Source organism: Cydia pomonella, chromosome 15 (assembly GCF_033807575.1).
Source record: "Cydia pomonella isolate Wapato2018A chromosome 15, ilCydPomo1, whole genome shotgun sequence".
NCBI classification, from domain to species: Eukaryota; Metazoa; Arthropoda; class Insecta; order Lepidoptera; family Tortricidae; genus Cydia; species Cydia pomonella.
In genome coordinates, this window is record NC_084717.1 from 17,846,995 (window position 1) to 17,863,499 (window position 16,505).

Genomic DNA, 16,505 nt, shown 5'->3' on the forward strand with positions numbered 1-16,505 from the left:
AGTGGAAGTAAAGAGAATAAGTATTGTATAAGTTAGAAACATTGAAAATTAAAATATAGATGAAATTTAGATCAAGTTATTGAATATGGATTGTCTTTATGAATATTCACGAATTTTAACCCATAATTAAGGAACAAATTCGACATTTTTGTTATGCAGTGTCAAATATTGTCGTTACTTTATAAAAGTAATGGTTTGAAATGTCAACTTAATTTTCGCGAGATGTGTTTATTGGTAATCTTTTTTCATTATTATTGAAATCAAGTAGCACTGTACGTAGTCCTCTTCGTATTATCGCGCTTATTGGCTGGCTATGATAACTTAGCGTCATTTGTTTTACAAACAGCAATGGCCGCTATTTCCTTCCGCCACTTCTTCCAGTCTAGTCTCAAACTAGGCTTATTGGCCTGCTATGGATTTCCTTTACTATATCGTCAAACAAACATGTTTCATATATTGCTATCGCTGTCGCTTATAAATAAATAAATAAATATTATAGGACATTATTACACAAATTGACTAAGTCCCACAGTAAGCTCAATAAGGCTTGTGTTGAGGGTACTTAGACAACGATATATATAATATATAAATATTTGCAAATACTTAAATACATAGAAAACACCCATGACTCAGGAACAAATATCCATGCTCATCACACAAACAAATGCCCTTACCAGGATTTGAACCCGGGACCATCAGCTTCGTAGGCAGGGTCACTACCCACTAGGCCAAACCGGTCGTCTGTCGTTATGCCTTTCTCCACCCTAATCCTAAGCCGGGCTTATTGGCCGGCTATGCTGGACTCCCGTTATTTGTTTGACAAACCAAAATACCTCAAAACCCGATATCGCCTCCGGGTCTCTATTGTTTCCCATAAAGTTTTAAATCATAATGTATTGTTTATCCGCATTTTCTTTTAGTCATATTTTGCTCTTTCTCAGAACCGTGTAGCTTTTCAGGATTGCCATAAAACAAACCTAACTTTTGTATAGGAAAACCTAAGCAAATTCCTGAAAAGGTAACGTTTTCAGAATTATGATTATTGATAATCTGACAATCATTACATTATGACTTTCAATAATTATGTCAAAGGGATCCGATCGCTTCCGCTTATGCCTTACTCCGCCCTAGTCCCAAGCTTATTGGCCGGCTAGAGCGCCGCCATTTGTTTGACAATGCGCTCTCATTGGATGGGCGTTAGCTATTCTTTATTAGTTTATTCAAACTGCGCACAATGCCCGATCTAATCGAATTAGTTCTAATTTTCTGCGTTTATTTCTGCATTGCAAAAGCAACATATTATGTAGAAGATTATTAGCAACATTGGTAGGTTAGGTTATAAATTAATTTATAAAAACCTTCATCTTAAAATAAACAAATAATCAATAGGGCATGCTTCGCATCTATTAGGCTTATTTTTTTTTTTTGTTAAGTTTAATAGTGTCAGTTGTAGACACAGGGCCCTCGCTACGGATACGGGCGACCCTGTGCCCGAGGTGACATTTGCGAAAGGCTGTTATGTTTTATGCGATGCCGGGTCTGGCATCACCATCAGACAAGAAGCAATGGTGATGCTCAGTTTAGTGGGTCCGGGTTGAGATTTGTTTGGGTTGGTCTGTGTTAAGATGATTAATTTGAAGTTTGCGAAAAGTAGGTTTGAGATAGTGTGTGTCGTATTTTTGAATTGTTAGGGCGAAATTGATTGAGGTTGGAGGGACCGCAGTAGAAGTTAATAGGAGTACTCGACGGACGCTGCTGCACATCCGTCGGTGTTCCCTTAGTCAGCTTTTACGACACCCACGGGACGAGATGGGGTGGTGCTATTCTAAAACGCCGGCACCACACGGCGATCTAGGCTTATATTATGAATATTTGTTATTTCTGCGTCAAATACACTAGATTGAGGGACAGTTAGAAATTTGTTATTCATTCAGAAAATCAATAGGTCAGGCTGAAATATATGGAAAAGCGTAAAAGAACGATATTTAAAAGTGCTAGTTCAAATTGACAGGTTTCATCTTAGGTTTTCGTAAAACATTTACCTACATGTGAAACTGTAGTTGGATTACTCGGTCATTTATAAAAGTACCATGTTAATAGTAGTAAAGATAGCGTTTCTGATAATCCTGTAGGTGTAGAAGTACAGGATTTCGAATAAACGTCCAAAAGAGAGGTTTGGGCACTGTGAATGTCATCTCGCTTTGTGTGGCAGGGCACAGCACAGCGGATGTCATTCCAGATCTAGAGCAGAGCCCAACTGGGCAAGTACCTCCACCTTACAGAAAACCGCAGCCAAATAACACTAAACCCTACTCATAGTGTTGTGTTCCTACCGGTGAGTAAGATTGCCAGAGCTCAGCGAGGGTGCGGAGTGTTAGGGTCGGCAACGTGTATGTAACACCTCTGGAGTTGCAGGCGTCCATGGGCTACGGAGACTGTTTACCATCAGGCGGGCCGTATGCTTGTTTGCCACTGACGTGGTATATAAAAAAAAGCTAAATTAGATCCACTTCCCATTATTCGATTGAGCTGAAAGTTCACATACATACATTATGGACATAGGAACGCTGTGATCAAATAACCCATCCCGTTGTTTGGGTGTCGGTGACTATTAACGGGTAGGCTTAAAGTAATGAGGAATTTTATTTTCTAAAACCAGAGAATAAAGACAATAGCTATAGTTTTATGGATTTTATAATGACAAACTAGAACATATCCAGCGTTAAAAGCAAATGCTATAATATAACAAAATGCTTCCTTTCTTTAACTTCGCGTATCTTTTGACGACCGGTTTGGCCTAGTGGGTAGTGACCCTGCCTACGAAGCTGATGGTCCCGGGTTCAAATCCTGGTAAGGGCATGTATTTGTGTGATGAGCATGGATATTTTGTTCCTGAGTCATGGGTGTTTTCTATGTATTTAAGTATTTATAAATATTTATATATTATATATATCGTTGTCTAAGTACCCTCAACACAAGCCTTATTGAGCTTACTGTGGGACTTAGTCAATTTGTATAATAATGTCCTATAATATTTATTTATTTTTATTTATCTTGCTTCTGACCGTTTGCATTACACTTTGGACAACTTTCAAGTCGAATCTCTTTAATTACTTTTGGATATTCATTGTTGATTTTATTTTATTATCGAAATTACTTGCCACCCATCGCTATACACATATAAATGTACTTATAATTGCCCAATAACCTTCGAGTAGTCGAGCTTTAAGGCCATTCGGAAGTATGGAATCATTTAGTACTTTTGCCACAAGCACCTAAAATTAGTTAAAAACACCATCACAAACATTTTTACCAAAACCTGCAACTCTCCGAACGTTCCTAAAGCGCCATCAATCTGTGGGCAATTTTCAGTGGGATAATATTGTGAAGGATGGCCTTTAACGGAAATTAATGGTATAAAGGCAGTTGTGAATATTGTATTGACCAAAACGTTGTCCGAAGCATTATGCGGACGGTCAGAAAACACGACAAAAAAATCTAAGGTGGACTTTATGTTATCGGTATTATTGTGTTCTTTTTAGGGTTCCGTACCCAAAGGGTCAAACGGGACCCTATTACTGAGACTTCGCTGTTCGTCCGTCTGTCACCAGGCTGTATCTCATGAACCATGATAGTTAGAATTTTCACAGATGATGTATTTCTGATGCCGCTATAACAACAAATACTAAAAACAGAATAAAATAAATATTTAAGGGGGGCTCTCATACAACAAACATAATTTCTTTGCCGTTTTTATAAATAATGGTACGGAACCCTTCGTGCGCGAGTCTGACTCGCACTTGCCCGGTTTTTTTTAGGGTTCCGTACCCAAAGGGTCAAACGGGACCTTATTATGGTCGTATTGGGATTCAAGTAATTTTTGTTAAAAAAGGATTAGTCTGAAACGTCAATGGCATGGAATGAAACAAAATTCAAATGTCACCATACCGTGACAGCAGGTTGAAACGATCTAATGATGACCCAATGTATATGAGATCCCACTTGACACCACACCTGTTCACAAGACGATAAGAAAGGAAACGTCTTGCGCGCGCGCACGGACGCGTGACGTCACGCTAGCTGCGGCTTATGTAACGGCTTTTATAATTTCAAATCACTTTTTTATTCCAGTTACGGTGGTGCATTGTTTCGTACTGGCGTTATTCGCCAAGTTTACTTAATTTACAGACCAGTATAAGATAGAATTCATATTACAAATATAGGCTAAGTTTTCATTCGAGTTGAATTTATAGGTAGGTAGATGACGACCGGCCTGGCCCAGTGGGTACTACCCACTGGGTAGTACAGTCAAGGTATTAAATATCGGCACGGACAAAGTGCCAAAAATATGTATACACGCCCTTATTGCCCATACATTAAGGTAGTGTGTACATATTTATGGCACTTTGTCCGTATCGATATTTAATACCTTGACTGTACTAGTGACCCTGCCTATGCAGCCGATGGTCCTGGGTTCGAATCCCGGTAAGGACATGTATTTGTATGAAGAGCACAGATATTTGTTTCCGAGTCATGGATGTTTTCTATTTTTTGTTTTATTATTGTATTTGTATATTATATATATCGTTGTCTGAGTACCCACAATACAAGCCTTCTTGAGCTTACCGTGAGAACTAGTCAATTTGTGTAAGAATGTCCCTTTATTATTTGTTTTTATCATTATTTTCTTTATTTATCTTTTTTCTTAGGTTAGACTTTTAACTTTTTACAATATGTATATAAAAGTTAAACATAAAAACACTTACAGAACAATACAAAAGTTATAAACACATTATAAAAAACCTAACCTAGGGTGCCGCCAGCAGCGGGGCAGGGTCCAAGCTGCCGGTGGTCAGGGCCGCAGAGAGAGGAATTATTTTTTATTGTTATAGGTAGGAGTAAAGTAAAATACTTATGGCGTTTTTGAATAACGCCAGATTACAAAGAAACAAAACATAATCAAAAGGTAGTATAGGGCTTAAATTTTAACACATACAAAACGAATAAAAACTCGACAGAGTTGAATAATTTTATACTGTAGGTTGGCCCATAACTTGGTTGAGGATTTTTTTAGGGATCATTTCTTACTTAGGTACACACCTTTTACAAAATGTCATCAAAAACTAAAACAACAATTATGTTACTGAAATAAAACGTATTCTTCAAAATATTTTTCTTTGGCTTTGATTGGCACACAAACGCCAACGTTAGTTAAAATTACCAATAATATGCATGGTATAATCTTTGTCGACATATTTTGGGCCCGGTATAGGCCTAGGTATACTGGGTGACATAGAAAACGAGTTGACGAACAGACATTAAGAGCTCACCGTGCGGTTTTCCGTGAGATCTGTATTGCAGACTGCTTGGGTAACTGTTAAATTGCAACTTTACTGTGCAATTAAGTGCTTTTAATAAATTTCCTCCATTAAAACGTGTTGTACCTTCATGTATTGTGCAATAAAGATTAAATAAATAATAATAAATACTTTTTGTATTTGTCGTATTTTTTGTATCTAGTCGTAAAAAAATTGCACGAAATTTCACAAAATAATTTTAATTTTTAAAATTATTCTGCTTTGGTATGGTAGGTGTCAGTTGATTAGGTTAATATGATTTAAAGTAGACTTATAACAACTATCATGTTGTAAACACTTAACACATAGGCGCATGGCACACTGCATCCGATTCGCACATCGATCCGATCCGATGTGCGAGCGAAATGTCGCTATAACTCGCACATAGCGTAGCGTTGTCTCGCTCAAACTTCGGAGCGACGTGCGAATCCGATGCAGTGTGCCATACCCCTTAAACAGTTGTGATATAGTTTTGGAGCACAATTACCCAGCGGGAGAAAAATCCGCACATTTGGCGGTATACATAAATATTTCAAGGCCTAGATTAAAAACCATTTGTCTCCTATTCTATATGTCGGCGGCCGATCCTCCGTGGAATGTTTAAATCAATAGGTAGGTAGTAGGTAGGATTGCTTCGTCAGGTTGCTTCGGATGCCCGAAGGGCAAACAGTCCGGAAATAGGAGCTCCGCATAGCGGGGCTCCGTTGACTCAGGGAACGAGACAAAAAATTTCACGATTCACGATGTGTCTAGGAATTTCACGATCTGCCTAGGAATTTCACTATCTGCCTAGTCTTACGGTCGGCCGCCGACGTAAATACCGACATGTAAATTAGAACGTACACGACAAGCCGTAGTAGCATTAGTCAGGTTTCCCGCTTGTAGGTGTCAGGTGTTATCAGCTTTTCTATATTTTACGCTACAGCACAGCGTGCAGCGACTGCAGCGTGCAGGTTGCTGTGTTGTTGGATTGTTAATACATTTCCAATATACTCTGTACACAACAAGGAATGTATAATTTTATATTGTTGTTGTTTATTGTTATCGTTAATTTGAACATTTCGTAGTTGAAATATTTGTTGAGTTTTCGAAATAAGCCGATATTCATACAGAGGTAGGCACTACAGTAACTGTACAAATGCTAAAAATTATAAACTAGCTTAAATTTAAAATAAGCCCTTGAGACATTGTACCAAGGATGCTAGCGGCATTTCCTCGTTGTATCGCAATGTTGATACGTTGTGCGAGGAAGCCGCGAGCTCTTCGGTCACCGGTTACGTCAACCGGACGCTTCGCGATTTCTGCAAGAAACTTGTGCGCCCCGTGACCCCATGGACTTAGACTTTCAACGACCAATAGTACAAAATGGTACTCTCTGGTAGATCTTCTTAAAATTATTTATTAGGTAACAAAGAAATCAATTTAAACTCGGTCTAAAATTTTATGACTAGTAAGTAATACTAATACCCAGAAAGACTTATAAGACATAATAATTTATATTAACTTAGCTAAAAATAGTGTTTTGCGTGTAACAAAGATGTTTGTTTACGATACTCGTATCAAAGAGAATTTGTAGTCTAAGCAAAAACGTGCTACTTAGTTTGACATCTAAAACAGATGGCGCTGTACTGCGTCAAACGTCAACTTTTGTCAATCTACCGCAAAATGTATGGAGCTGTACAGCGCCATCTCGTTTAGATGTCAAATTGGAAGCAAGGAATTGTCTTAAAATGTACACATCCTATTCAATCAATGTATCTTTGCTCATATTAAGATGCTACGAGTATTATGGTATTGCCGCTACCGTGGACCTATTTTTGGTTCGTGTGAAATCTTAGTCTCAAATCGTATCTTAATATTCATACTAAGGCCTAATTACCCTAATTGTACCTAAAAACAATTGTTTAACTTGCAAAATACATGTTTCAGACCGCGGCGCCGCTCGGGCTCGAGCATCGTGGTGCTGGGCGCCGAGGACGAAAAGCGACCGCCGCCGGATGACGACAAAGACATGCTTACTATGCTGTCCCTCTCCGCAGACACCGGTTAGTATACACCCTGTATACATCCTGTATATACCCTGTATACATTCTGTATATACCCTGTATACATTCTGTATATAACCTGTATACATCTTGTATATACAGGGCTGACGCCTCGGACGAGTGGCGACCACCGCCGCCGGATGACGACAGTCATGCTAACTATGCTTTTTATCCGATTCTGATGTTATCAAGTTACCCAAAGGAAAAACATAACCGTAGCAAAATGCGATTAGGGAAAATATCTATCGATGAAAAATACGCTCGAAGCAACTATCTAATAAACTATTTGAAAGGTGAACAATTACAGTACCTACCTATATACAGCGTGGGCTGGTAAAACCTGATAGATTTTAACCACGCATTCCTCAAAGTCATAAAGAGCAAAAAATGATATTTTAATCCGAAAAATTTTTTTTTCGTTTTCTGCACACGACACGTTATTACTTTTTACATCTGGGCGCAAAAAAAAACATTACAATATTTTTTATTTACAGATAAAAATGGCGAGTTTCCTTTAAAATTTTAATATATGTCAGTTGGTATGTCTAAACCAAGTCACATAGTGACAGCGTTACAGCCAAACATGCATTTTTCATTAAATTATTAGAGAAACATTTAATAAAAAAATTGTCATTATCTCTAAAATTAGATAGATTTCAAGAAACATTGTATGACATTTTAGTCTCTAAATGCGGTCAAGAATACACCTTCAGAATATATCGGGTTTAATTGGCTCAATGTATATATGACGGTGAATCCAAGTGATTCCCATCCAAGTGAAGTGATTTCAAGTGAGTGAGTGAGTGAGTTTTGAGTTCCCAGACCGATGACCGGTTGGTCGAGCCTTAGCCTTACGCAACTTTTGATAAATGCAGTGTCCAAAGATAGTATTGTATTTGTGATAGTATTGTTTTGTGAATGATAGTCCCTTCAGCTTCCTCAAATTAATCCTCACTTTCTACTCTATTCTTCAATGGGTTAGTAATCCAAAATGAGTCTTAGAATTTAATAGATTGCACCACTGAAGAAAAATGTACTTACATTTCTTACCGGACTTAAATTTGTCCAACACACAATAGTAATATTTCTGATTTATGGAATGGTACCTTGAATAAATACTGTAAATAGTGTAAAGTGTAATAACTAATAACCATTTATATTTGAAATTGAATGAAAATATGTATATGATTTCGATCACGCGATAACATACCTGTTGTGAATGGAGTCAAGCCCTATGCCATACCTACAAGAGAAAAAAAGTAAAAATAATAATTTTGACGGCTTTGCTTTCTACAAAATTAACCCATTGTGCGCCAAAGACGTTAACTGACGCACGCGATTAAAGCCTGATAAGTAATAAGCAAATAAGAAAAAAAAAAAGTTTTAGGGATTTAAATCTTCTCGAATGAGGGTTAGAACCGGCGTAGCTTTATTTGGCGTTCATAAGCGCATTGTAATATGCCTACTTGATTAATAAACTATCTTGTATCTTAATTCGGATTAAGCGGTGGTGGCCTAGTGGGTATAACGTCCGACTTTCAATCCGGAGGTCGCGGGTTCAAATCCTGGCTCGTACCAATGAGTTTTTCGGAACTTATATACGGAATATCATTTGATATTCACCACTAGCTTTTCGGTGGAGGAAAACATCGTGAGGAAACATGCATATCTCCGCGGAGAAATTCAAAGGTGTATGTGAAGTTCCCGCATTGGGCCAGCTTGGGGACTATAGCCCAAGCCCTCTCGCACATGAGAGGAGGCCGTGCCCAGCAGCGGGGCGTGTAGAGAGTGAACTATTATTCTCTTTATTCATTTAACATCTTATATTAGGTTTTTTTTTATAATAGAAATATTGGACCCGGGTACGTCCTTAAACTACGTCCATAAGAGAGGTATTGGGCATTGTGAATGTCATCTCGCTTTGTGTGGTAGGGCACAGCCAGTGGATGTCATTCCAAATCTAGAGCAGAGTCCAACTGGGGAAGTACCTCCACCTTACAGAAAACAGCAGCCAAATAACACTAGACCCTACTCATAGTGTTGTGTTCCTGCCGGTGAGTAAGGTTGCCAGAGCTCAACGAGGGGGGGCGGGTTTAGGGTCGGCATCGCGCATGTAACTCCTCTGGAGTTGCAGGCGTACATAGGCTACGGAGACTGCTTACCATCAGGCGGGCCGTATGCTTGTTTGCCACCGACGTAGTATAAAAAAATATATATATACAAGTAAAATATAAAAACACAAAACAATACAAAATACATATAAACACATAATGAAAAATCTAACCTAGGGTGCCGCCAGCAGCGGGGCAGGGCCCAAGCTGCCGGTGCGCAGAGAGCGGAACCGACGTACTATACGCGCCGTATCCAAAATTATTATTATTCTATCTTAACTCGACAAGGTTCACGACAACGCGCCGCACACAATAGGCATTGCGTTGCGTTCAAACAGTTGAGAAAAGACAGCTCAACAACCATTATTCCACTGTCTTGTAACATTACAACTATGACAATCAGGTCTCGAAAAACAATTCAGTTATATTTTTTTGTGCGTCAACTAATCATTACCTTGGCTGACCTTAACGAAACAATGGGATAAAAAATTCGGCAGACGCTTCTTGAAAGGATCTTTCATTGTTGTACCATTTGCCTACAGTTTTTGTATGACTTACATAAAAAAACCTCGTAATCAATTCCATTAGTAATTTATTTTGTAATGAACAAAAATTACTTGAAATTAGACTGATGATTACATGTTTTAGTTATTTATTGTCTATATATAGATCGTGTCATTCGCGAAGACGCGTGTCTTGACTCGTAATGTTATGTTATTAAAGGCTAGATTTGACAAATCTGCGCGTCATCGTGGATGACACGAACTATAGATTTATTCGGTTACGCCCCGGTTCGGTTCGGTCCGGTTCGGGTTCGGTTCGGTGATTTTTTCGGTTTCGGTTTCGGGACGACCGGTTTGGCCTAGTGGGTAGTGATCCTGCCTACGAAGCTGATGGTCCCGGGTTCAAATCCTGGTAAGGGCATGTATTTGTGTGATGAGCATGGATATTTGTTCCTGAGTCATCGGTGTTTTCTATGTATTTAAGTATTTATAGATATTTATATATTATATATATCGTTGTCTAAAGGACCCTCAACACAAGCCTTATTGAGCTTACTGTGGGACTTAGTCAATTTGTGTAATAATGTCCTATAATATTTATTTATTTATTTATTTATTCGGTTGCCATGATTGCTGGCAGCCAACAGCTTATTTCCTCAGTTAGCTTAATACATTAGAGCCCCTAGTGTAAATTTATTCGATATCGTAACGTGACGTACGCGTTTGCGTTAAGTCTCATTATGTATGGGATTTTCAGTTTTCAAAACGTTTCGCTTGGCACGCTGTTTCTCAATCCCATACAAAATGAGTCTTAACGCAAACGCGTACGTCACTTCACGCTGTCGAATAAATTTACACAAGGGGTCTTATCGATTTTCTGATGACAGTTATATTAGTATAAGTATTTTACAATTGGTATATAAGGTATATAACATTTTTGACATAAATAAAGAATGACATAAAACGCCAATGACCTTCGATCTGGATCCCTTAGTTTTCTAATGTTTTTTTGTAGCTTATCATATTAACAGAAACGGCTGTAAGGCCTGTAAGCAATATAGTATACCATATTTACTACAAAGTTCACTGTCTTCGAAATATTTGGCATCAAAGTTGAACAATTTTAGGCCAAAAAACTGGTTTATTGGCCATAATTTTTGTGTTAATTAGTTTAAATTTTAAAATCTCTGACCAGTTTTTAAAGACGTTAAAGACGAACCCAAATGTGTAGATTTCGTACATGTAAAATCCTTCACAGCAATCAGTAGCAGTACTGAGAGTTCCGCTACTCGATGCTAGATGTCGACTGCGAAAATAATAAGCATTTTGGTAGCAAAACTGATGTATGGAGTGAGCACTCTATTACTTCTTATTTCTCTATGACCTCGTTCAAGCGATACACGAGAACACGTATGCTCAACAGTCTAGAGGCATGTATAATCTCATAAACACAACCTATTCCGTTAATTTCTATGAACACATTGACCGCTCCCGTTTCAGCTCCAATGAATCGAACTGCATCATTCAAATTCATTCGCACAGCCTAGAGACGAGTACTTTCCAAATTCTAGCTCTCCTAATATGATAATATTGCCAACTCCTAAATCGACCATACATATTGCCAGGGCTATAATCGCGAAAATCATAGTTCGTCAATTGCGAACATTTTCTCCGTCACTCTAATTACGTCTTAGTAAGAGTAAAAGAGAAAGATTCCCGCAATTGCGGTTTTCGCGCTAGGCCCCCAGTTCTCTTCTCACTTCCCATGAATCCTGCAACATTCTGCCACGTATGCTCGTAGGGCGTGGCTTGCCGGCTCACTGGGCGCATTGTGCGCTAATTGTGCCACCGGTTGGGAGCGGCATTCGGATTACAAAAATCTGACATTGATTTGATATTTATGGGACCTTTCAGAATATTAAAGACATGAGGTGAAATACATGAATGTCATAACTTTATCTTTAGTATACTACGAAAATTGAAACCCCTCATATCACAAATTGCTCTAAAATCGGTTTACTTTGCCATGTTTCACTCTCAAATGTCTTATGGTTCAATAATGTGGGGGAACTCGACGGATGCAAATCGAGTGTTAATCCTACAAAAGCGTGCCCTGCGCGCCATGGCTGGCGTTAAAACAAGACATTCATGTAGGGGTATTTTCGTAAACTACCGAATAATGACACACTACTCACTATATATGTACGAAGTTTTAATGTTTGTGAGGAACAACTTGCCATCGTTTTCGAAAGTAAACGTCTCTGGCAAGGTGATTCGCTCAACAGGACGACTTAGAACCGTCCCGCGTCGCATGGCACTTGCAGGGAAAAACCCGCGTGTCATCGGTCCAACTTACTACGAGCGACTACCCCAAGACTTAAAAGACGAGCCCTCTAATGAAAAATTTAAGAGCCGTTTGAGAAACTTTTTATTGGATAACCCATTGTATTCTATAAAAGAGTTTTATGACATTACCAATTAGATTTATTTAAATAGTAAGCATATTGTCGACATCTGTATTTTAAGATTTACTATAATTTACTTATTTGTTAGCTTAATAACGACCCTAATGGTGACATTATTTCTTATGCTGACATTATTTCTGTAACTGTTACTATTTATTTTCTACCTTAATGACGACCCGTTCTTGGTGAATTTATTTATACAATTGAAATTTAAAAACTTTCGTAATTTTAAATGAATTATTAATTGTCACATGTTTTTCCTATGTATATAAAGTAAGACAAACCGACAATCACAATATAAATTCCTAAGAATTTACCACGCGTAGTTTTAAGTGAAATTGTATATTGTGAGATAAATAAATCATATCATATCATATACGACATGTGTTTCAGTTTATAATTTATATAAAATATTAGTGTAATTAAAAATACTAATAAAAATATTTAGTAAAATAATTTGATTTGTTCCCAAAGTTATCATAAAAACAATTTATAATAATATGTATATTAGTTGAATAGATACTCCAAGTGCATCTTTGTCGCGTTTATGTTAGTAGAAGCATACAGAAATAAGTAACATTGAGTGCTCACTTCACCATACATCAGTTTTGGTACCAAAACGCTTATTATTTTCGTAGTTGACATCTAGCATCTAGCAGCGGAATTATCAGTACTGCTTTTTGACAATACCTAGATGTTGCGACGAACGAAAAGTCTAATGCTCAACAATTTTCAGCTAATATTATAACCGGATTAACCGGATATCTATTTTCAATTCCAGCATGTATTATTACACTTGAGACACCTAGTATCAAGTAGCGGTACTGATAATTCCGCTACTCGATGCTAGATGTCAGCTACGAAAATAATAAGGGTGCCTTTCGACCAGAGATGTGCTATGCTTGCTATGCTATGTTTACATACATTTGAAACGCAGCTCCAGCTACAGCTACGTTTCAAATCTATGAAAACATAGCATAGCACAGCATAGCACATCTCTGGTCGAAAGGCACCCTAAGCGTTTTGGTACTAAAACCTGACGTATGGAGTGAGCACTCTATGTTACTTATTTATCTATGGTAGAAGCGAGATGAATAGAGATTTAGATCATATCATATCAATATCAGATCTGTAAAGTCTGAATGCCCCGTCGGGTCATTTCTCAGGCCATTTGTCGCCACGAGCCTGTGCTCCCGATAAGCGGGGAACATTAATCATCGCTTGTAAATTTCGGAAACGGAATTAATGTTAATAAATGTTAATGGTTGTTGAGCCCTGATAGATTGATACGGATTTATTTGCTAAAATTTTGGGGAATAAAATAAAATCAAAGATGAAAAAAAAAAATTCGAAAGAAATTCGGCGCGTAGGTAGTTTATGTAAAATACTATTGTGTCTAGATAAATGGATTTTTTTACACATTAGCAATTTTCGTATTTTTTTTAAGTTAAAATTACAGGCCTCAGGAACTATAGCACATACTAACGGACTTATCTTATTTGACTAAGTACGTATAAGTTCATTTGCTATTGTTTCAGTGCAATACAATCTTCTACACCCAATCCACTATCTAAACTATCTTAGGCTTTTTATGCAACACATGCTTAATTAATTGAGCAAAAATATTGACGAGCTTTCACATTTTATCATTTGAACTAACATTGTCCGAAATTAATTCCAGGTCCTCACCGCGAGATGGCGGTGGACGTTCCGGACAGCTTCATCGCGCGCAACAAGACGCCGCCCCGCTACCCGCCGCCCCGCCCGCCGCAGGTACGCCTGCGCCCCTCCAGGGACGACGAGACCCTCCTCCTATCCTCCGGCTCCGGCACCAGCTTCGGCAGCAAACACTCCGTCCTACAGAGCGCCGTAGACTCAGGACCTAGCTCTGACGGCTCCAGCTACAAGAACAACAGCACTATGGAGTTATTATCAGGACCACAGAGTTCCGAAGGATCTGGGACTAGCTTTGGAAGCAAAAAATCAAAAGGCTCCTCAGAAACAGCCAAATGCGACTTGCTATCCGACAGAGGATCAGTAGCATCGAACACTACACACACTTTAAGCGACCATAAGATCCAACTTCTCATTTCTAATGGCGACGATTCTTTGCTAGATTGTAGAGAAGGCGTCTCGTACTCAGCGCGGACGGATTCTGTGCTCATACGTGAAGCGGTCTACGCGTCTTACAAACTCCCTCCTGGCTTCGACACAACGCCGGTCCTTCTCGGGAGGGAGGTGGCGGTGGATGTCCCGGATTCGTTTGTCCAGATTGTGAAAACCACCCCGAAATACCCGGGTACCGTGGACAGAAAGAGCTTGCAGGTAACAGGCACTCCACGCATGGTCATTGGTGGATGGTATCATGGGATAGGGACTGATGTAATTGTTAATAATGCACATGCCTAAGCGGGCGGATAAATGGGACTCGTACATCGATTTTAAAACAAAAGTCGTCACTCCAGTTAAGAACTTGTGTACATGAAACTTGGCATGTCTTTTGGAGAGGAATGAACCTAATTGCTGTGTATGCCTGTGTGTGTGACCCATAAAGAAATAATTTATTGCTATTGTGATTGCTATTCTATAAAAACATTATAGTTAGGCTGCCCTTTTAACCTTTCATATATGTGTGGTCGTCAAAAATCGTGGGTTCACCTTGGTAGACCAGAAATAGTAGATTGTGTCACAAGGGAGCAAAATGACCTATTTACGGCGAGGCCGTACATTGAATCCTGAACGAAGCCATGGTTTCTATAATTGAATCCCCAGTATAGCGAGGGATTCTAAACTGTAATCCTGAGCGTAGTGAGGGATTCAAGTGTTAACGCCCAAAGGGGACATAATTTTGCTACTATGTGCCACATACAGTTTTTCACATCATCTATCAGGAAATTGATGTTTCAAAATATTATTAAAACTAAAAAAAATTGTATGCAAAAAAATAAAAAAAATCATGTCCAAAAACAGAAAAGTGCCACTTTTAACCCTTCTAGCAGCAAGTAAACCCCTTTTCCGAATGGGTGATGTGATGAAATCGTTCTCGAAAAAAATGCAAATAAGATGACTAATAATGAGGTCCGGATCCTTATCAATTATCATAGATAGATAAGAAGTAATGAATTGGGCTGTAACAATGTTATTCATATGTTGAATAACGACAGAATACCGTAAATTGAATGCTTGGCAACTAGCCACGGAATTTGGCTTGTTGCAAGAAATTGCATTAAACTTTCAAATTCGGTTCAGGCAATATGCGGTGGTTGAGATCTATTACATGTTCGTTAAGAGGAAAGGGGATGACCGCTTCTCCATACAAACGTAGTTCCCATTTTCCTCTCTGGATATTGACATTGTGGGAAATATTTTTAGCCATAATAGCTATGCTACGTTTGACTTGTTTTAGATTGTTTGATTAACTTTTAAAATTAGGTGCAAAAACAGATTGTATATAATTTTTTAAATGATTCTAACTATTAAATTATAAATTCTAAAGAAAATCATAGCTGTGGTTGATATACAACAAATTGTGTCAAAATATTTTCAACAACATTGATTCAGAGAAGAAAATGAGGACAATCCATTTTTACGCGGAATCTTAAAATATTAAATTACAAAGTGTAACTTACACAAATATTACAAATTATTTAAATTTTATTTAAATGTATTATTACATTCATCAATAAATTATTAAAAGAAAGTTAAGGAAACAGTTGATTTTAAGGCGTAATGTGGTTCACTTATTTGCAAATATCAGCATCTTGAACTGATGCTAGGAACTAAATTATGATTCTTTTTGAAAGGCAATACGTGCAAATTAACAATTATATCAGTTCTAAAGGTAATTTGGATGGGTATTGGTAAGGTATATTGTAAATAATCAAGATCGGTATTACTAACATTGAGTATTAACACATAGATTACGTCATAACTGAAAGTCTAACACATAGTGGGAATGGTTCGACAAATATAATATCAGAAAGGTATTTTAACCCTTTACCAGGCTGACAGTTCAAAAATGACA

General features: G+C 38.1%; 1 protein-coding gene across 5 annotated transcripts in view; it reads left to right on the forward strand.

Annotated features, from left to right (window-relative positions):
• LOC133525525 (protein PALS1) overlaps positions 1–16,505 on the forward strand; it is a 233,490-nt gene that overhangs the window by 117,271 nt on the left and 99,714 nt on the right. For 3 of the 5 annotated variants that reach the window (XM_061861791.1, XM_061861792.1, XM_061861793.1), the window contains 2 exons: positions 7,287–7,402; positions 14,163–14,806. In XM_061861791.1, coding sequence (XP_061717775.1) covers positions 7,287–7,402; positions 14,163–14,806 — 760 coding nt within the window. The remainder of the gene's footprint in view (positions 1–7,286; positions 7,403–14,162; positions 14,807–16,505) is intronic. The other 2 variants (XM_061861795.1, XM_061861794.1) reach the window with 1 other exon arrangement.